The sequence below is a fragment of the Schistocerca piceifrons genome, chromosome 7 (genome assembly GCF_021461385.2).
Source record: "Schistocerca piceifrons isolate TAMUIC-IGC-003096 chromosome 7, iqSchPice1.1, whole genome shotgun sequence".
In the NCBI taxonomy this organism is placed as follows: Eukaryota; Metazoa; Arthropoda; class Insecta; order Orthoptera; family Acrididae; genus Schistocerca; species Schistocerca piceifrons.
The window spans coordinates 80,864,912-80,888,037 of record NC_060144.1 but is presented as its reverse complement, the minus strand read 5'-3'; the positions used below and the strand labels follow the sequence as shown (position 1 = coordinate 80,888,037).

The window sequence follows — 23,126 nt, the reverse complement described above, 5'->3', positions numbered from 1 at the left end:
TCGGGACACCTTCGTTCTGGAAATCTGTCTTGAAACAAACGTACCGCGCCACGGCTATTGCCCCGTGCTAATCCATACATCAAATGGGCATCTGCCAACTCCGCATTTGTAAACATTGCACTGACTGCAAAACCACGTTCATGATGAACACTAACCTATTGATGCTACGTACTGATGTGCTTCATGTTAGTACTGTAGAGCAATGAGTCGCATGTCAACACAAGCACCGAAGTCAACATTACCTTCCTTCAATTGGGCCAACTGGAGGTGAATCGAGGAAGTACAGTACATACTGACGAAACTAAAATGAGCTCTAACATGGAAATTAAGCGTTTCCAGACACATGTCCACATACATCTTTTCTTTATTTGTGTGTGAGGAATGTTTCCTGAAAGTTTGCCGTACCTTTTTGTAACACCCTGTATACTATTGAAAACAACTGGAATCACAATGTGTAAACTTTTTCTCCTAATTCATTGATAAGAATATTTACCACCCTGTTCCTCATGATTGATTAAAAATACATGATAAACTGAGCACGTTTGTTTATACTCTCCGGTGATCACCGCCTTGTAGAAGCACTGTCCATGTGCCAGGACGGGCTTGCGTGTCCACAAGATGCTGAAGGCTATGCTGGCAGTCGAACAGCTACTGACAGGGTCTTCCATGCTGAACAATCTTCAGCAGAACGTGATGGAGAGTGCCCCACTACATCTCATCCCTCCCATATTCGATCCCACAGTTCTTTCCAAATTCCCCAGAGACCCCAACCTGAAATATGATGCAAGCCATACCGAGAGGTGTGTGGCACATGGGAAGATGAATTATTAATAAAGCCTCAGGGATACCGGGCAACGTCCCCAAGTGATAGCCTTGCACCATGTGGGGTTCTGTAGTGTTGACTGAATATACCCCCAATTACCATGGGACCAAAATGGAGAACATGAAAAAAGAAGAAACAAAATATGAGGGACATAATGAGATCTCAAAACACCCGAACACCTGGGTTGAAACTGATGGAAGCTGTTTCAACAACTGGATCGGTCAATAGACTTGTCTGAGGAGAGGAAATTGTCTCGTAGCAGTTTCACCATGTCAGTTAATAAATCCTCATCTGGGGCTCAGAGGGGTAAACTTCTCAATGACCAAAAACAGAAGGAAGGCAGGCAATGGCCTACTTAAAAAGAAAAAAAATTGAGTGAATCTCCAAAAAAGACTGCCTCAAAGTGAAGGGGACAAACGGACATCTTCCACCTCTAAAGCAGAAAACAAGAAAAGAAGGGAGGGGTCCAACATTCCCACTTCTCAGGATAATTGTATCCAGAAAAAACTGAGGCATGAATTGAGGAAACAGCCCTACAGTCTCAGGTTTCAGGATGGCAGTTATCTAATAGGGATATCCACTGCTCAACATGAGCTCACAGCAAGTGGAGATTGTTCTGACGGCTTCCTTTGCGAAGATTGGGGAGGGTGCTGGTCCAGGACCAAAATTCAGGAGCATCTGTCTGTATGAAGGTGCTCTTGTGAGGAGATGGGAATAGTGCACTAGCATAAGGAGAAAGAGTGTAAGACATCTCGGTGGTAGGAGACGAAGTTGCTGGTCAAGACAGCGGCTGAGCTCTTTGAAATCAGAAAGTTACCAATTTGGGTGCCGGTACTTCTTAAGGATACTCCTCCGAAGACTGTTCAGGAAAGTAAGGGTGCAGAACCAAAGATCTCGTCACAGTATTGGACAGTAATCAATCAGAAAGTTGTACTGGATGGCTAAACTACCGTGGTTGGAGTCAGTAAAATATCCACGAGCGCAGTGCAGGAACAGGATCTGAGAGTGTACTTAGCGCTCTTGCAGGTTACCATGAAGGTATCAAAGATATCTGAAGCAACCATCGTGACAATATGGAAACTGTAAGTGTTGGAGATCAACCTGCAACACAGTAAAGGGGCAACTACCAGCCTAAATCATCATCTGAGAAGATGGGAGGTAGACATGACCCTGATCCAGGAAGCCCCTGCCCCCTTATCTATATAAAGGGAGTGTTTCAGGCCTCTGAGGGAACAAAGGTATGCTAGAAATCTAAGGAACTCCAGAAGATGTTTTTATGCAAAAATAGAATTCCATTCAGGTGATGGCAGACTTTTGTTCCAGAGACTTAGTGAGGATCAGAATGAAACAGCATCAGGAAAGAAGCAAGACAGAAATTGTATTGGCCTCAGTGTACCTTCCATATGAGGTCAGTACTCCTTCTTTCCAGAAAGTGAGAAGATTGGTTAACAGCTGCTGACAGCATGAACAACTGTTGGCTGGTGGTGATAGCAATGCCCGAAACCTGGTGTGGGAAAGCAGTGATGTGAACAGCAGTGCTGGTTACCTCCTTTAATATTTATCCTAAATATAGGCAGAGATCCTAAGTTCAAGAACGTAAGAAGGGAAGCAGTAACTGACATAACTTTTAAGCCCATTCTAATGGATAGCTATGTAGAACAACAGCATGTGGCACTGGAGAAACCCTTGTCTGCCATTCGGACCTCATTTAGAAAACCACACAAACAAAAATTTACCTTGATGGAACAATAGTCTAGAACTCCAAAAGAAGCAGGTAAGAAGATTGTTCAACCTTGCAAGACTGAAAGGACAATGAGCAAAATATCGGAAAGCCTTTGCCAACTACAACCTTGTGATTAAGCAAATGAAACTATCATCCTGGAAGGTATTCTGTGAGGAATTGGAGGGTATGACTACTAGTGCCAGACTTCACAAAATCCTTACCAGACTACCAATTAATTTATGAGGTACCCTAATGAAAGCACATAGTGAGTATACAAGGACAATAGGATAGGCTAATTAAGACTCACTTTCCTCAATGCACTCTGGCAGATAACACAGACCAAGACAGAGAGGCAGTAGTTTACAGATAATCAAAAGGAAAATTGAGAACTTCCCTGAGAGTATGTTCATTAACAAATAATAATAAAATACAATTCAGTGGTGGTGGGAATGCTTCAGACATTCAAGTCACCACTTCCAGTCCAGATGGAATCTTTCCAGCTCTACTGCAACAAGCAAGACAGCATTTAATTAGATTTCTATGCAGACTGTTTACAGTTAGCCTAGTGGCAGGAACCATTTCTCAATCTTGGAGGGCAGTGAAGATTGTTTTCATTCCGAAACCAGGGAGAACAGATCATACCAAGGCTAAGAATATGATACAGATCTGTCTGTCCCTTATTTTAAAGACATCAGAAAAACTGGTTAATATGCACACTAGAGAAACAAAGCTAACTGAGGCTCCTCTACACGTAAGTCACCAGGCATATCAACCAGATTAATCATGTGAAACAGTACTTCACCAACTTGGGAAGGTGGAAAACAACTACACTTTCAGGAAATTGCTCTCTGCAATCTTTCTGGATATCGAAGGGGCCTTTAGCAATGCAACCTTTGGATCCATGGTTAGGACTGCAGAAGACACAGCATAAAGACAATCACATGTAGGTGGATTAAGATAATGAAGATCATGTTGAGCAGAAAAAGGTAGGAACCATCATGATGAATGAGAAAACCAGAGGGCATCCAAAGGGAAGGGTTTTGTCTCCACTGCTGTGGAACCTAGTGGCCAATGAACTCATTGAAGAGCAAAATACTAGAGACTGCTTTTCCCAAGGATATGCCAATGATTTAGTCATAGCAATACTTGGCAAATTTGCTAGTACTGATATAACACTGAACATTGTGAAAACTGGTGCAGGAAACAGGATCTAAGGGTCAGCCCCAAGAAAACTGTTGTATCATGCACAAGAAAGAATATCCAGCACACATACTAGAATCTTAAGCTTCTCAACAAAGCTCTACCGGAAACATGGCACTTGTTTGGCATAGATGGAAGTTGTTAGGCAGGTTTCTAATGTTTCTACATCTGAAAGATAATGTCTTTTCAAATTTCTCACCAGTCACACAAGAGTGGTGCCAGTAGGACCACAATGAAGATGCAGACCAGGTTTGCTTTAAATAAATGCTGTAACTGTCATGAGTATTAATTACCTTTGAGATCGGACATGGTGAGTTGATGTTAGTCAAGAATGCCTTTAAGGTGACAAAGGCATCATTGTCAACACCTCACCAAGTTTGAACAAGGTCATGCGATAGGGCTACAAGATGCTCACTGTTCCTTCTATGATATTGCAGAAAGACTTGGCAGGAATGCAGCCACTGTAAATGACAGCTGGCAGAAGTGGTCACAAGAATGCACAGTAGCGAGAAGATAGGACTCCAGACAGCCATGTGGTGTACCTGAGAGGGAAGACCATGGTGTTCAGTATATGGCTCTGCCACATCGTACTGCATCTTACAACCTTTACAAGACCTGGACTGCTGTAATGGGCCAATATAATCCTTGATTAATGTGTGGTTGAGATGGTGGTCAAGCATAGAAACGAAACTAAAGGAATAAAATGAAAGATATAATTGTAAAGTGTACCAAAGCTACAGAAGCATTGCACTTTGTGACAGGAAGAGAAATGTTTTTGACATTAGAGCAGTTCTTAAGATGGTACAGAGGGCTAACAGACTAAGGAGTTTGAAAGTTATTTCAAAAATGGCTATGCGGGGAGGCCAGAAAAGTGTGCTTTGTGTTACAGAGCAGTTCCAGGCCTGAATACTATGAAGTATTTGTAGGCACTCTAGTAAAACTCTTACACTTTGCTGTTTCTCTTCAAAAAATAATCCTTGAGTTGATAGGTGCATTCAGGTCCTGCATCGAACAAGGGACTTGCTCTCTATAAGGGTCATAAGGTTGAGCAAGGAAGCATTAGCGTCCAGATGCATTGCCATAATTGCAGCCTCAAAGCAGGTCTCAGTATTAAGAAGGTAAGTGGCAAGTGATACTCTTTTTAAATCATATCCCATTTACAATGGCCATTAGAGACAGCACATGTGCTGGATATCCCATGCCCTGTCCAGCTGCAAGGTATGTGTACTCGTTTCCAATATTATAGTTATGTTTTGTCACTGTCTTACTAAACATCTGTGAGTGGCTGTTTTAATAAATTACCAATTATTTCCACATGTCTGCACGGACAGGTATATCTGTTCCTGCATAGATTTTATGGTGAAGTGCAACTAATGTTAACACAATTCCAAATCACCTTGAAAACATTGTGGACCCATTACAAGACAAAGCAAATCAAGAAGAAGCACTACAGCAATCATCAGTTGCCAGCACTTCAAACCGGGAGGCTGCATTATTCAGCAAAGGAGCAATGTTTCTAGTTATGATTGCAAATGTCAGCAAAGAAGTAAGGGTGCCCTTTATTATGGCATCATTAGACAAAATGTCCGCATCTCGTGGTCTTGCGGTAGCATTCTCACTTCCCGCGCACGGGGTCCCGGGTTCGATTCCCGGCGGGGCCAGGGATTTTCTCTGCCTCGTGATGACTGGGTGTTGTGTGTCTTTCATCATCATTTCATCCCCATCGACACGCAAGTCGCCGAAGTGGCGTCAACTCGAAAGACTTGCACCATGCGAACGGTCTACCCAATGGGAGGCCCTAGCCACACAGCATTTCCATTTCCATTAGACAAAATGGTACAGTAAACAACATATTGGCCATTTACAGATTGCAAGTAGTACAACTGCTTAACAATTTCAGTTAAAATTTGCTTTGTGACCCATCAGCCAGCTTAATGTTCATAAGACCACTGTGACGTTAATCCAATATGTAACAATATAAGACTGCTTCAGAAAATGGTTTGACATCTTACGCAGTTCTTACAATTAACCAGCAACTTACTATGTACTACTTGGCCAGTAACCTCTGTTTTGTCAGCATGAGTACAATGGAGAGGTCCCACGGACAAGTTGTGACCTGTATGGGTCATGTAGAACTTGACACTGATTTTGCCTGACGGCATCTTTGTCAGTATCAAAGATGCTGGACAGGTTTGTTCAATTTTGTTTGATGCTCTCAATCTTTTGCCAAAACTGCTTGTCAAGGCAGATCTTGAATGGTGGCAAATGTAGCACAAACAGGATCTCTTGCTGTCAACCATCCCTTCACCAGTTCTCTTTGTGAAGAAAACTTTCTCATCACCCTCCATCTTTAATTTCCACTGAAGAAATTCTGAAAATAAAACTAAGCTCAGTAACAAGTTCAAAATGTAGCATGTATGTATTCATTTCGAAAATGATAGTGGATAGACATATTGTGATTCCTTACGTTCCATTGTATCGAACTCCAGTTCTTTAGTTTCCATACTTATTCCATGCTCACATTCCAGGTGACCTCTTAGCTCTTCCCTGGTATGGCATATAAAAACACCACACTCCGTACATGACAGCTTCAAAATAATGAAAGAGATTACCTAATTAAATGGAGCCACCATTTCTGAACACACATGCACGGCAACAGCATTTCAGAAAGAAATGATTATGAAATAAAAATAAAAATATTATGTCTAATCAAGAAAATCCATTGATTAACAACACACAATATAAATAAAATTTGAAACAATGTATTTATTGAGGGGGTAACTTGTGCTGAGAAATTATCATTTATAAAAAAATCTGAAGTATTAAGTTTACTCTTAATTCACTTTGACACAGCTACATAGTTGTGGTGCTCATTTAAAATGTCAGAAAACATGTGAAAAACAGAAGCATGGGTGCAATCTCTCCCGTACAGCACGAAATATAAAATTATTCTGGGCCTCAGCAGTAAACAGGTAAGCAGTCAGTTAATACCCCAGATTTCAGCTTGCACGTGCCACTTACTGCGGGACTCAGGTTTGTCAAGTTGATAAAACGAAGAACGCGAGCAGCTGCTCGTGGGTCATCCGCTAAAATGGCATCTAGAGTACATGGCAGGCCAAGATCAAGACACAGTGTGTTAAAATCCGGACAGGACGTTAAAATGTGGCGGACCGTCAGCAATTGCCCACATGGCCAGAACGGCGCCGGCGCAGCCGTCAGCAGATGGCGATGGGTGAAACGGCAGTGTCCAATTCGTAACCGGGCCAAAACGACCTCCTCCTGCCGAGAAGGGCGTGAGGAGGACGGCCAAGCCGCGGGAAGAGGTTTCAAGGCCCGAAGCTTGTTGTCCGTAAGTGCAGCCCAATCGGCATGCCACAGCGATAAAATGCACCGACAAAGGACCCTGCTACAATCTGATGAAGGGACACAACAAGAAGCTGTCCGAGGCTGGAGGACTGCAGCCTTGCCTGCGGCATCTGCAGCTTCGTTCCCAGGGATACTGACATGGCCACAAACCCACATAAAGCTAACTGGAGAACCGACGTCCACCAGCTGCTGAAGAGAGCGTTGGATCCGGTGTACGAAAGGGTGAACCGGATATGGGTCACTGAGGCTCTGGATGGCGCTCAAAGAATCGGAGCAGGAGACATAAGCAGAATGTCGGTGGCGGCAGATGTAAAGAACAGCCTGGTAGAGGGCAAAGAGCTCAGCTGTGAAGACCGAACAATGGCCATGGAGCCGGTATTTGAAACTTTGTGCCCCGACAATAAAAGAACACCTGACCCCGTCATTGGTCTTAGAGTCATCTGTATAAATGAAGGTCACATTAATGAACTTCGAACGAAGTTCGACAAAACGGGAGTGGTGTACCGAACCGGGGGTAACCTCCTTTGGGAGCGAGCTGAGGTCAAGGTGAACGCGAACCTGAGCCTGGAGCCAAGGTGGCGTGTGGCTCTCGCCGACTTGAAAGGTTGCAGGGAGTGAAAAATCAAGGTGTTCAAGGAGGCGACGAAAGCGAACTCCAGGGGTAGCAGGGCAGAGACATACAACCCGTATTGACGGTCGAGAGAGTCGTCAAAAAAGGAACGATAAGACGGGTGGTCGAGCATTGACAGTAGCCGACAGGCATACTGACAAAGCAGTATATCGCGCCGGTAGGTGAGTGGCAATTCACCAGCTTCAGCATGAAGACTCTCGACGGGACTAGTATAAAACGCTCCTAGCGCAAGACGTAAACCCCGATGTTGTATGGAGTTGAGGTGGCGTAAGATGGATGGCCGTGCAGAGGAGTAGACGAAGCTCCCATAATTCAACTTGGAGCGGACGATCGACCAATATAGGCGAAGTAGGACGGTTCGATCCGCTCCCCACGACATACCACTGAGAACACGGAGGACATTTAGAGAACAGGTACAACAGGCAGCCAAATATGACACATGTGGAGACCAGCTAAGTTTCCTGTCAAATGTAAGACCTAAAAATTTTGTTGTCTCCACGAATGGGAGAGCAACGGGACCGAGTCGTAAGGACGGTGGGAGAAACTCTTCGTAGCGCCAGAAGTTAATACAGACCGTCTTCTCGGCAGAAAAACGGAAGCCATTGGCGACACTCCAGTAGTAAAGACGGTCAAGAGAACACTGAAGACAGTGCTCCAGGAAACATGTACGCTGCGCGCTGCAATAGATGGTAAAATCGTCCACAAAAAGGGAGCCTGATACATCAGCTGGGAGGCAATCCATTATTGGATTGATCGCTATGGCGAAGAGAGCGATGCTCAAAACTGAGCCCTGTGGCACCCCATTCTCCTGGTGAAAGGTGTCTGACAGGACAGAACCCACACGTACCCTGAACTGTCGATCCATTAAAAAGGAACGAATAAAAAGAGGGAGGTGACCGCGAAGGCCCCATGTATGCGTGGTGCGGAGAATGCCTGCCCTCCAACAGGTGTCGTAAGCCTTCTCCAAATCAAAGAACACGGCCGCGGTCGGGCGCTTCCGCAAGAAGTTATTCATAATGAAGGTCGACAAGGTAACCAGATGGTCAACAGCAGAGCAGCGCCTACGAAATCCACATTGTACATTGGTAAGTAGGCGTCGAGATTCGAGCAGCCAAACCAAACGAGAGTTAACCATTCGCTCCATCACCTTACAGACACAGCTGGTAAGCGAGATGGGTCGATAACTGGAAGGCAAGTGCTTGTCCTTCCCCGGCTTAGGAATCGGTACAACTATAGACTCGCGCCAGCATGCGGGAACATGTCCCTCAATCCAGATGCGATTATAAGTACGAAGAAGGAAACCTTTACCCGCAGGAGAAAGGTTCTTCAGCATCTGAATATGAATAGAATCAGGCCCTGGAGCAGAGGACCGTGACCGGGCAAGTGCGTTTTCGAGTTCCCGTATGGTGAATGGGGCATTATAACTTTCACGATTCGAGGAGCAGAAGTTAGTTGGCCTAGCCTCCTCTGCCTGTTTTTGGGGGAGGAAGGCAGGGTGGTAATGAGCGGAGCTCGAAACCTCTGCGAAAAAGTGGCCGAAGGCATTGGAGACATCCGCAGGGGCCACAAGGACGTCATTCGCGACCGTCAAGCCAGAAACTGGTGAGTGGACCGTAGTGCCAGATAGCCGGCGCAGGCTACCCCAGACAACAGAAGAAGGAGTAAAACTGTTGAAGGTGCTTGTGAAGGCAGCCCAGCTGGCTTTCTTGCTTTCTTTAATAATACGACGACACTGTGCACGTAATCGTTTATAATTGATACAATTCGCCACTGTAGGGTGGCGTTTAAAGGTGCGTAAAGCACGTCGACGAGCACGTAAAGCGTCTCTACATGCCACGGTCCACCAGGGGACCGGTATGCAACGTGGAGAAGAAGTAGGGTGAGGGATGGAATATTCAGCAGCAGTGAGAATGACTTCCATGAGGTGTGCGACCTGACTATCGCAGCTTGTGAAGGTTTGATCCTGAAAGGTCGCCCTGGAAGAGAAGAGCCCCCAGTCTGCTTTGGAGATGTTCCAACTAGATGAGCACGGAGAGTGGGTATGCTGCAGGAGATGGATAACACACGGGAAGTGGTCGCTCGAATATGTATCAGAAAGTGCATACCACTCAAACCGGCGTGCAAGTTGTGTAGTACATATAGAGAGGTCTAAATGGGAATAGGTGTGAGATGTGTCCAAAAGAAAAGTAGGGGCGCCAGTATTGAGGCAGACAAGATTGAGCTGGTTGAAAAGGTCTGCTAACAGGGAGCCCCTCGGGCAGGATGCTGGAGAGCCCCAAAGGGGATGGTGGGCATTGAAGTCTCCAGTTAACAAAAATGGTGCAGGTAGCTGAGCAATAATTTGCATCATGTCTGCCCTGGTAACGGCAGACGACGATGGAGTGTAAACAGTACAAATGGAAAATGTGAAAGTGGGGAGAGTAATTCGGACAGCAACTGCCTGCAGGCCAGTGTGCAATGTGATGGGATCGTAGTAAATATCATCCCGGACCACCAACATAACCCCTCCATGAGCCGGAATACCTACCACAGGGGGTAGGTCAAAACGCACAGAGGTGTAGTGTGCCAAGGCAATTTGATCGCATGGGCGTAGCTTCGTTCCCTGGAGGGCTACGACGAGCGGACAGTGCAAGCGGAGCAGCAACTTCAAGTCCTCTCGGTTGGAGAGAATGCTGCGAATATTCCAGTGAATAAGTGCCATTGTGAGAAGAAAAGGAAGATGAAAGAAGGGGTCACCTCGAAGGCCGCTGAGGGCCCGGCTTCTAGCGGGCACTGCTGCCGCTATCAATAGGCGGACAGTCATCGTCCATTGGTTCTATAGGTTCATCGGCCATCTTGGTAAGATGGCCGGGAGGGGGAGCTTCCTCCGCCAGTGAACGGCCAGATGGTCGGCTACCAGCAGTGCGGCCAGGCGAAACGGATGACGGCCTGGGGTTGCAACCGCTGGGTGACGCAGGAGAAGAAATGCGCCGTGGCGGAGAAGGAGAACTGTGCTTCCTATGAGCCTTCTTGGAAGGTCGTTTGGTGGAAGTACTGGTCGATGGCTGGGAGTTTGAGGTACGTAGGAAGTCTGCACAGGACGGTTCCTTCTTGAAGGCCCGTGCATCTGACTTCTGGGTCTTCGTCGTGGCAGAAGCTGATGAAGGGGCTTGTGTCTGTGGGGTGACGGGAGGAAGAGGAGACGTCGACCGCGCGATCTTAGCACTGGCCGAACGGACGACCGTGGTGCTGAAGTCAGATCGCAAGTCTGGGTTGCCACCTCCCTGGTAGGAGAGGCGAGGACAGTACTGTATTTCCCCGCTGGGGGCAGCGTGGGCTTCCTACTAGCAAATAGCTTGCGAGCAGCCGAGGTGGACACTTTCTCTTTGACCCAAATTTCTTGGATACATCGTTTTTCCTTATAGATGGGACAGTTGCGGGAGGACGCTGCATGGTCACCCTGACAGTTCACACAACGAGGAGACAGAGGTGGACAGTCACCCTCATGGGCATCCCTGCCACAAGTGACACATTTAGCCGCATTGGAACAAGACTGGCGAGTGTGATTAAAACGCTGACACTGGTAGCAGGGCGTAGGTGTCGGGACATAGGGGCGAACAGAAATAACCTCGTAGCCCGCTTTGATGCGCGATGGCAGCTTAACACTATCAAAGGTCAAGAAAAGTGTCCGGGTCGGTACAAGGTCATTGTTGACCTTTTTCATGACCCTATGGACAGCTGTCACGCCCTGCTCAGCGAGGAAAGACTGAATCTCCTCGTCAGTCAATCCGTCGAGTGATCTAGTATAAACCACACCACGAGACGAATTCAAAGTTCGGTGAGCCTCCACCCGGACAGGGAACGTGTACAGGAGTGTGGCTCGAAGCAGTTTTTGTGCCTGAAAGGTGCTCTCAGTTTCTAGTAACAAGGTACCATTACGCAACCTGGTACAAGACTTAACAGTTCCGGCTATGGCATCTACGCCCTTCTGGATAACGAAAAGGTTGACAGAGGAAAAATCCTTTCCATCCTCAGATCGAGAAACGACGAGGAACTGTGGGGCAGGCGGTAGTACTTTTGTCACTGGTGGCTGGTCAAGTTTCCATTTGTGGGCAGAAGTTGAGAGAGAAGAAGAAGAGAAATCCATTGCGGAGGAATCCCCCATGATTGCCAGTGTCTCCGATGGCGCGCTCCTTCCTTGTGGGGACCCTCTCAGAAGGCACTCCCGCCTTAGGTGAATGTTGACGCCTCAGGTCACACCTCCCGAGAAACAGACGGAGGGACCAATCGGCATGGTCAGAAGGTATCAGCTCAGGCAATCACCCCTCCCTGGGCCTGGCCTTTACCAGGGGGTACGTGCGTGCCTTACTTGTCTACCCAGGGCGGGGAATTACGCGTTACCCTGTCACCGGCTACGTGAGCGAACGCATGGGTTGGCCAGGTGCGCACAGGGAGGAAGGAAGAAGAGGAAAAAGAAGAGAGAGAGGACAGACTGTCTCAAACGCCGAGGCGGAGACCAGAGAAGGCAAGGAGAAGAAGGCAAGGAGAAGAAGGCAAGGAGAAGAAGGCAAGGAGAAGAAGGCAAGGAGAAGAAGGCAAAAGGCAAGGAGAAGAGTAAGGAAGACAGTGAGATGGAGAAGAACAAAGAAAGGAACCAACCAAAGGAAGGAAGAAACGAGAAGAAGTGAAAAATCAAAATGACCACAAATATAGGTCGTGGAACCGTCCGTCTCCGGACGCAGGCGCAAACTACCCCCTTGAGGGGGAGGGACTCCTTTTAGTCGCCTCTTACGACAGGCAGGAATACCTTGGGCCTATTCTAACCCCCGGACCCGCAGGGGGGACTACGGGACTCTAAAACACACTTTGTGCACATCCCAAAAAGCCTCATTGTCTGTGGGTGATTGGAAACAGTTTGCAGTACTGTATGCTGGTAAATTGGGAGCAGTGAGAAATGTACTAATCTGATGCACCATGAAGAGCTGACATCAGATGATAAGTGGCAGTTCAATAGTCTAGGACCAGAGACTGAGTATGGGACTGGTCCTGTAAGTGCCTGTGGCCAGCCTGATTCCCTCATGATGTACAGCATCGACTATCATCATGTAAGAAGGTCTCGTTAACCCATAGACAGTGCACCCAGAATCCAGCTGCTAACACATGAAACACCTACAAACTGGAGCAGACATGCCCTGTCCACTCCCCAAGACCAGTGGGTCATCATCATCAGTTTTCTGCTATATTATCAGGTTCTTTTGCCTCTCCATTTTCTGCGGTCCATTGCTTCGTTCTTACCGTCCATCACGTCATCCAGTATCTGAACTCTCTTCCTTCCTTGCTTCCTTTTCCCTTCTACATAACCTTCTATATCGGTTTTCATCAGTCCGTCATTCTTTCTTAATATATGCCCAATCCAATTTCTTTTTCTTATTTTTATTACATCAAATAACAGTCTTTTCTCTCCCACTCTTCTCAGTACCTCTTCATTTTTTACTTTGTCCATCCAACTTATTCTTTCCATCCTCAGCCATGTTCACACCTCAGAAGCCTCCAGCCTTTCTCTGTCTTTCTTTCTCAAACCCCATGTTTCAGCGCCAGACAGAAGAACACTCCATACAAGACATTTTACGAGTCTTTTCCTGAGTTCTCTGTCCAGAATGCTGCAGAGAATTCTACTTTTCTTATAAAATGCCTCACCATTGCTATCATTGTTTTAATTTCTGTGCTGCACTTCCAGTCGGTGTCTATCCTGCTTCCAAGATACTTAAAATTTTGCACTTGTTCTAATATTTCTCCATTTAGCATAATTTTTATTTCTTTATTTCCTCCTCCTGCCTGTACTTTTGTTTTCTTTGAGTTAATTTTCATTCCATAATTTTTTCCATTAGCTTCAATGGTGTCCACTAAATCCTGCAATTCTTTTTCCCGGGTGGCGAGAAGGACCATGTCATCAGCAAACCTCAAACACCCTACTCTTCTTCCTCCAATTTCTACTCCTTTGTCATCTAATGAGCATTGGTCAATCATATTTTCCAAGTAGAGGTTGAAAAGGGTAGGTGATACGACAGTATCCCTGTCTTACTCCTTTACCTAATCCGATCCAGTTTGTACTTTCTCATCTCACTTTAATTGAGGCTTTTTGATTAAGATATAATGAGTTTACAAGTCTTCTGGTTTTCCAGTCCACTCTCTTTTCCCTCATTATAGTCACCAGCTTGTTCCAAGCCACAGTGTCAAATGCCTTTTCTAGATCAATGAAGCACATATATAAGTCTCTTCCTTTTTCAATAAACCTTTCTCTTAAGATTCGTAGGAGCTCTACTGCAGGTCTAGTGCCCATATTCTGCCTGAAGCCAAACTGCTCCTCACCAAGGTTCTCCTCCATTACTTTTTCAAGTCTCTTATTAATTATTCTTAACTTCACTTTGGCTGCATGTGAAATGGGGCTGATTGTCCTGTGCGCACTGCATTTCTTGGTTCCTTGTTTTTTCAGTAATGGAATCATTACTGTTGTCAGAAGTCCTCAGGCCATTCACCACTGTCATACATTTTATTACATAACCTCAATTTTTCTCTTATTCCATTTGGGTTGAAGTATTCTTTATTTGTCCTGGTATTGTATCTGCACCTACCGCTTTGCCATTTTTCATTACAGCTATGGCAGACTCTACTTCTTCTATTATGATGGTTGGTCCTCTCTCTTCATCACTTACACTGTTGAGTGATTCAAGTTCCAGAGTTTCTGATTTGTGATCTGTGTCATATAGCTCTTATAGATACTCTTCCCATCTCTGGAGGACATCGTCATGATCTTTGTACACTACCTCTTCATCTTTACTCAAAATTTCCATATCAATTGCATCACATTCCTCTTTTAGCCATTTTTTCCTAGCCTGTTCAGTTTCTCTTCAGGGTTCATTATTTAACCTTCGGTACATCTTTCTTGCTTTTCTCTTCAGGGTTCATTATTTAACCTTCGGTACCTCTTTCTTGTGTCTTCAGTGTTCTCGTTTTTAAATTTTCTTCTCTCTTCCATCTTGGGAATCATTTCTTGTGTGACCCAGGGTTTTCTTGCCCTTTTCCCTTTTACATATCCTATATTTTGCCGTCCTGCTTTAATGATTCCTTCTTTCAGCATATTCCAGTGCTCACTGGCATTATCAGGTGGTTCTTTGTCTCGTAATGTGTTTAGAAACTTATACGACAGCATTTCTATAATTTGTTCTTTGTGGGATCTTCTCTTCTCTAGATCCCACTTCTTCACCATGGTCGCCTTTCTCAGTTTTTTCATTCTTATTTCTATTTCTGCCATAAGTAAGTTGTGGTCACTATTAATATCTGCACCTGGTAATGTGTGTACCTTCTTGATTCCATTCCTGTATCTTTCTTCTACCAGCATAAAATTGATTTGGTTTTTTGTGATTCTTGAACTATGTATTTGGCACTATCAGCTGCCTTTCCCTGCAGAAGTCAATTAGCCATTCACCTCTATCATTTCTCTTTCCAAGACCATGACTGCCTACTATATTTCCCTCTCCCCCTTTTCCCCACAATGGCTTTCCAGTCTCCCATTACTATTTTGCAGCATTTTTTTTATTTTCATCCATTATTCTCTCTATTACATTGTACATTTCCTCTACAATTTGGTCATAATGTTCTGAAGTTGGCATATACACCTGGACAACCAGTAAATCTTTTTGTGCTCTATTCAGCCTTACACCACGCATTTAGCCAATTCCTTTATCATAATCATTCCTACTCCATTCATTCCTTTTACTTCTCCTCCTGAGTAGTACAATACATATTCATCTGACTGTAACTCTCCACATCCATACCATCTTACCTCAGCAACTCCTACGAGTCCACACGATTCTTTTCCAACCATCTTTTAAGGTTTTCTAGTTTTCCTGCTTGTAGCAGAGTTCTAACATTCCAGGTATCAATTCTCGTTTTGATTTTTTGCCTCATTTCAAGTTGTCCCCCCAGGAGATCCCTATGGGTAAGGTACTTCAAAATGTTCAGTGGTTTTTGGGCCCTTGCCTTTAGGTCTTTCAGCTGTGGAATCCACAACAATGTGGAGTCAAAACTGAGGCCCAAGAAGTGCAGAGTCTTTAAAAGAGAGACTGGTGTTCCATGTACAAAATTTAGGTACATTAAAAATATGCCGAGAATGATTAACACAAACAAACACACACACACACTCCTCTCTGCAGAAAATGTAAAACAAGTGTTTGTAGTCCACTCCTCCAACCTCTTCACTGTAAGTTGCAGCTGATGAGTTGCTGTCGCAGTACTTGTAGAGGAACAGAAAACTGTTAAATCGTCCACAAGTAAGGATCATAGCACTGGGCCCCTTACTGTAGACATGATATGTTTTATAGCTGTGGCAAACGGGGCACACTTACAACACTGCCCTCAGAAACATCATTCTCCTGTACAAACCAATTTGACAGCATGTCACCAGCTTGGTACCAGAAACAGTGCTTTGATAGGAAAGACCAAATGGAGATGGGGAGACGGCCACGACGTCCCGTTGGTGGAGCTGTCCTAGAACAGGGGTTGCCCAACGTTTCCTCTGATGGAACACTGTGAGGATCTTGGTACGTTGATGGAACATCTTATTTATTTTGAAGGTTAATAAAATTTTTAAAAAATGAGAAAAATTTATTTTACTGAGCGATTACTTCAATTTTAAATCATAGCTAGTCACATGGAAATCACAATAAAATTTTGAAAAAAAAAATCTCAAAAAAATTAATAGTAATAATAATAATAATAATAGGAAATAAAGAAATAAAATAATAAGAAATGAAATGTCAGAAAAAAAACAAAAAATGTTAGGTAAAATCTCACAAGAAGTGATAGAGCAATTAGATGAAAAGAAGCAGAAATTACAAGCATTGGCCAAACGACTTAGAAGATACAAAAAAAGTGAAAATAGAAGGAAACAAAACCAAACATTCAACACAAACCAAAAGAAATTTTCCAGACAATAGATAACACACACATTAAAATAGACAATCCACCAAACATAACAGACATGGAACACTTCTGGAGCAACATATGGTCAAACCCGGTACAACATAACAGGCATGCACGGTGGATACAAGCAGAAACAGATACATACGAGATGATACCACAAATGCCTGAAGTGATAATTTTGCAACATGAAGTCACCCAAGCAATTAATTCTACTCACAATTGGAAAGCCCCTGGAAAAGATAAAATAGCAAATTTCTGGCTAAAGAAATTCACCTCAACACATTCACATCTAACTAAAATATTTAACAGTTACATTGCAGACCCATACACATTCCCTGATACACTTACACATGGAATAACTTATCTGAAACCTAAAGATCAAGCAGACACAGCAAACCCAGCTAAATATCGCCCCATAACATGCCTACCAACAATATACAAAATATTAACTTCAGTCATTACACAGAAATTAATGACACATACAACACAGAACAAAATTATAAATGAAGAACAAAAAGGCTGTTGCAGAGGAGCACGAGGATGTAAAGAGCAACTGATAATAGATGCAGAGGTGACATATCAAGCTAAAACTAAACAAAGGTCGCTACACTATGCATACATTGATTACCAAAAAGCTTTTGATAGTGTACCCCACTCATGGTTACTACAAATATTGGAAATATACAAAGTAGATCCTAAATTGATACAGTTTCTAAACATAGTAATGAAAAATTGGAAAACCACACTTAATATCCAAACAAATTCAAATAATATCACATCACAGCCAATACAGATTAAGCGTGGAATATACCAAGGAGACTCATTAAGTCCTTTCTGGTTCTGTCTTGCTCTGAACCCACTATCCAACATGCTAAATAATACGAATTATGGATACAATATTACTGGAACATACCCACACAAAATCACACATCTTCTATACATGGATGATCTAAAACTACTGGCAGCAACAAATCAACAACTCAACCAATTACTAAAGATAACAGAAGTATTCAGCAATGATATAAATAGGGCTTTTGGAACAGACAAATGTAAGAAAAATAGCATAGTCAAGGGAAAACACACTAAACAAGAAGATTACATATTGGATAACCACAGCGACTGCATAGAAGCGATGGAAAAAACAGATGCCTATAAATATCTAGGATACAGACAAAAAATAGGAATAGATAATACAAATATTAAAGAAGAACTAAAAGAAAAATATAGACAAAGACTAACAAAAATAATGGAAACAGAATTGACAGCAAGAAACAAGACAATAGCTATAAATACTTATGCTATACCAATATTGACCTACTCATTTGGAGTAGTGAGATGGAGTAACACAGACCTAGAAGCACTCAATACACTTACACGATCACAATGCCACAAATATAGAATACATCACATACATTCAGCAACTGAAAGATTCACATTAAGCAGAAAGGAAGGAGGAAGGGGATTTATCGACTTAAAAAAACCTACATTATGGACAGGTAGACAATTTAAGAAAATTCTTTATAGAACGAGCAGAAACTAGCAAAATACACAAAGCAATCACTCATATAAATACATCGGCTACACCACTACAATTTCATAACCACTTCTACAACCCTTTAGATCACATAACATCAACAGATACAAAGAAAGTAAATTGGAAAAAGAAAACACTACATGGCAAGCACCCGTATCATCTAACACCGCCACACATCGATCAAGACGCATCCAACACATGGCTAAGAAAAGGCAATATATACAGTGAGACGTAAGGATTCATGATTGCAATACAGGATCAAACAATAAACACCAGATATTACAGCAAGCATATTATTAAAGATCCCAATAACACAACAGATAAATGCAGACTTTGCAAACAACAGATAGAAACAGTAGATCACATCACAAGCGGATGTACAATACTAGCAAATACAGAATACCCCAGAAGACATGACAATGTAGCAAAAATAATACATCAACAGCTTGCTTTACAACATAAACTTATAAAACAACATGTTCCCACATACAAGTATGCACCACAAAATGTACTGGAGAACGATGAATACAAATTATACTGGAACAGAACCATTATAACAGATAAAACAACACCACATAACAAACCTGACATCATACTCACCAATAAAAAGAAGAAATTAACGCAACTAATCGAAATATCCATACCCAATACAACAAATATACAAAACAGGAGAAAAAATTGAAAAATACATCCAACTGGCTGAGGAAGTCAAGGACATGTGCCATCAGGATAAAGTTGACATTATACCAATTATACTATCAACTACAGGAGTCATACCACACAATATCCACCAGTACATCAATGCAATACAGCTACATCCAAACTTATATATACAACTACAGAAATCTGTTATTACTGACACTTGTTCAATTACCCGAAAGTTCCTAAATGCAATGTAACATATACCGTACAGTTGAAAGGCAGTCACGCTTGATCAAGGTCCGCGTCACCTTCCATTTTTAACCAGACATAACGTCTGAGACAAGAAAGAAATAATAATAATGAAAACCCATGTTATTAATAGTTTTTGTGGAGCAATGTTACGTCTCCGAGTAGAGTTATATACCTTGCTGATGTCAAAGAGTATACCTATACAACGCTGTTTACAAAGGAAAGCCTGCTGGACAGCTGCCTCCAGCTGAGTCAGGTTGTCAACAGAGGATCACATCTCCTGAATCCACCTGTGAGTGACTCAGGAGCTGCCTGTTCTCTAACATATAGATCTGACAATGGTTAACCATTTGCACCAAGGTCTTTCCCAAACAGGTTATTAAGACGATGCTCTGGTAAATACTGCGACACGTTTTGCCCTTTCCTGCTTTGGGAACAGGTATCAAAATTGCCTCCCTGAATGAGTTGGGAAAGTGGCCTGTCCGTCATAATGAATAAAAACATTGAGCAAGGACTTCCTTTGACACTGGTTTCAAGTTCCACAGCATGTCCAGTCATGGCTAGGTGCAGTATCACAAACCACAGACAGTGGTGAATCCAGCTCCCATACACAGAATGGGCAGTTGTAGGACTCTGAATTGATGGATCTGAATTCCAACTCACCCCTTTCCATTTGGCACAGTAAAGATAGAACACTAGGTCCTTGCTGGCAGTGGAAGTAGCTATTGCAAAATGCTCTACCATTGTTGGCATGATGTCTCCAGATGTTGTTTGGATACACCCATTTTTCAACCATGCCACTATAGGCAACCAACTGTCTTTACTGGACATCGTCCTGATGGCTTCCCATGCTGTAGCGAAATAAACAGAACAGTTGATAGAGTCCAAGAACACTTGCCATGACCTCTTGTTTGCTCTTCTTGATGAAATGTCAAACCTTGGCCCTTGTTAAGTGAAAGGCTGCAAGATTTTCCTCCGTTGGGCGGCGGTTAAACCATTGCAGAGCCACACACCTGACCCAGATTACTGAACAGCACTCATCAGCCCACTATTGGCCAGGTAGCCTCCTAGAATGACAAGAGAGGACATTAGGATGGAAAAGTCAGCGGCTTGGCAGATTATTTGTGTGATACGGTCCATCCATTCCTCAATGCTTTCATGATGTGTGTGTCTGCACAGCACCCAACTGGCCATACTGACCATCATCAAGGCGACATCTTTTCCTTGAGAGCTCCATCCAGTAGGTGAAAACAGAGTGGAAAGTTGCCACTGGAATAAAGGTCACCAGTGACTTCCCACTGTACAGAGTCTGCAGGGGCTAGAGAGCATACAGAGAGGTTGATGGCTGAGAACAACCCAGTAGCAGCAAAGAAATGAGTGAGAGTGCTTGTGTTGAGGATGCACAACTTATGTGACACAATTAGGCTCTCCAAAACCTGACTCCTTGGGCAAGTAGAGGTCAAGCCACACAATAGGTGATGGACATTGAAGCCTTCCTGTAGGAGAAATCGTCGGAGCTGTTCTACAACACCCACGTGAAACTAAAGAGTCTTATCACATCTTGTGAAGCAGTGATCCTCTGACACACAAACTTCAACTGCAACTGCTTGCAGATCAGTGGCCACGGGGAGAGCAGACAGTGGTGTGCATTATCGACAAATACAGTAATCCCTCTCTTGGCCCTATCCCTACATCTTTGCAATGGAGGACATAGTCCCTTAGTACAGGGGTATCAGATGCTTTAAACAAAAGCGCAGGGGCATTCCTGTGCAAGGAGTTTCCACGTGTCCTGAACCCATTAATGTTCCATTGCACTATGGAAGCCATTTATCATGGGGGTTGCACTTTCACCTGGTTTTTTCCACCATCGAGGAGACCCATAGTGGATGGAGACTCTGTCTTAGGGCGCAATGAGTGCCCCAGGCTGACATCAACATCCATCAGCTCTGAAGATGAATCATGAGAGACGTCAGAGAGAGTGACATCGACACTGATATCATCATCATCATCATCATCATCATCAGACTGCTTCCTTCCTGACTCCATCAGTGGCTGATTCTTTGCTTTTGGCTGATTTTTTGCTTGGGGAAGCTTCAGAGCCACATCACACAAGTGGTGGTGGTGGTGGTGGTGGTGGTGGTGGTGGTGGTGGTACCACTAGATGGTGGACTGGACTGAACCTTAAGAGGGGCAAGAAGCTCCACAGACTTTCCTGATATTCTGTCGGAAAGCATGGGTTTTGAAGTAACTGCAGCAGCACAAGTACATCGACAAATGCAAGTACTAGTGCTAGTGCTAACACTAGTAACTTCAGTTTATGTTGCAGCATTAGTCTCCTGAACTGGCTGTTTAAGAAAAGGAGCAAAGGAGGTAGTGAAAATGGGGGATAGCATGGCTTTATACATTTTTCTGGCCTCCTCATACAGGATGCTCTTCACAGTTTTAAGCTGTTCTATTTTCCTTTCTTCAACACATACACTGCAGTCCCTACTCCAGACAGGATGATCCCCAGAGCATTCACACACGTCAGAAGGAGGTGAACAAACAAATCCGCTAGCGACCTTACCACATTTGCCATAAGCGACTTCTCCTTCATGTCCAACAGTAGTATGCTCAAAGCTCTGGTATTTGAAAGAGTGTATTTGGTTGGGGACATCAGGCCAGATGCTTATGCGAAGGAAACCTGCCTTGATGCATTCTGGGTATTTTGTGCTGTTAAAAGCAAGTATAAATGAGTCTCAATTAACCAGTTTGCCATCCATCCTTTTCATTACATTTTACACACCCACAGTGGCTTCTTTGGTCCATTCAGCTTATCTTTGGGAATGTTGACCAGATCCCTGCAAGGTACAATATTTTTGCTGTAGTTCAGAGTAGTATGGAGCTCAGTCTCAATGGCATATTCCTTGGCTTTTTGCAGGTTTGCCACTTGTTGGGAACTTGGGGTTTCGACCAACAATATCCCATTTCGCACCTGTTTGACAAATTTTAAATAATGTGCCTGCAATCCACCCTAAAGCTTTTTCAAAATAAAATGGTGAGACTTTTACAAAGCTGCTCTCTTTCCTTATTCTGACTAGCAACATGCATTCTGTTACAATATACACAAGAAATATGAAATGTTCCTGAGTCTAGAGGATTGGTTACATGAACCCTCTTATCAGATTGAGTGTTAGTACCTACCTGCAGCCCGCCCATTCCCCTGGAAGGAGGATTTTTTTTTTTTTTGTGGGGTTTAAAGGCGCTCAACTACTGAAGTCATTAGCGCCCAGTCACTGTTGTTAGAGCACATGGAATCTAGTAAAACTCAAGGGGAGGGGGGGACACCAGAAAGACCTGACAAAGATGCAGATAAAATAAGAAAGGTTAGATGTCTTTGGACAAGCCAGTCAAAGTTATAAAACGCAGAACACGAGCAGCTGCCCGAGCGTAATCAGCTAAAATATCCGGTAAAGTAGATGGCAGGGACAGGACAACACGAGATTGACTAAAGCGGGGACACGACAATAAAACATGGCGCACTGTTAATGCCTGACCACAAGGGCACTGCGGGGCTGGGTCACTGGAGAGCAGGTAGCGGTGGCTAAACCGGCAATGCCCAATCCGCGACATGGTCAGAAGGACCTCCTCTTGCCGAGATGGTCGGGAGGAGGTTGTCCAAGCAGTTGGGAGCGGTTTTACTGCCCGGAGCTTGTTTCCTTGGAGGGATGACCAAGCATCCCACCACAACGACACAAGCCTCTTACAAACATCCCCACGAACGTCAGATGACGGGACACAATGGGAGGCTGGCCGAGGCAGGAGGACTGCAGCCTTGGCTGCAGCATCCGCAGCCTCATTCCCAGGAACTCCTACATGTCCGGGAACCCACAGAAAACTGACAGGAGAACCATTATCAGCGAAAGAATGGAGGGACTGCTGTATCCGTTGAATCAAGGGATAGACCGGATAGGGAGCTCCAAGGCTCTGAAGAGCACTGAGTGAGTCAGAGCAGAGT

The 23,126-nt window shown here is 44.0% G+C and overlaps 1 protein-coding gene across 3 annotated transcripts in view; it reads right to left on the bottom strand.

Annotated features, from left to right (window-relative positions):
- The window catches only part of LOC124805005, an 88,164-nt gene that overhangs the window by 15,175 nt on the left and 49,863 nt on the right, over positions 1 to 23,126 (bottom strand). For all 3 annotated transcript variants that reach the window (XM_047265403.1, XM_047265405.1, XM_047265404.1), the window contains exons 7-8: positions 6,214 to 6,334; positions 5,788 to 6,117 (exon numbers count right to left, since the gene is read on the bottom strand). In XM_047265403.1, the coding sequence (XP_047121359.1) occupies positions 5,788 to 6,117; positions 6,214 to 6,334 (451 nt within the window). The remainder of the gene's footprint in view (positions 1 to 5,787; positions 6,118 to 6,213; positions 6,335 to 23,126) is intronic.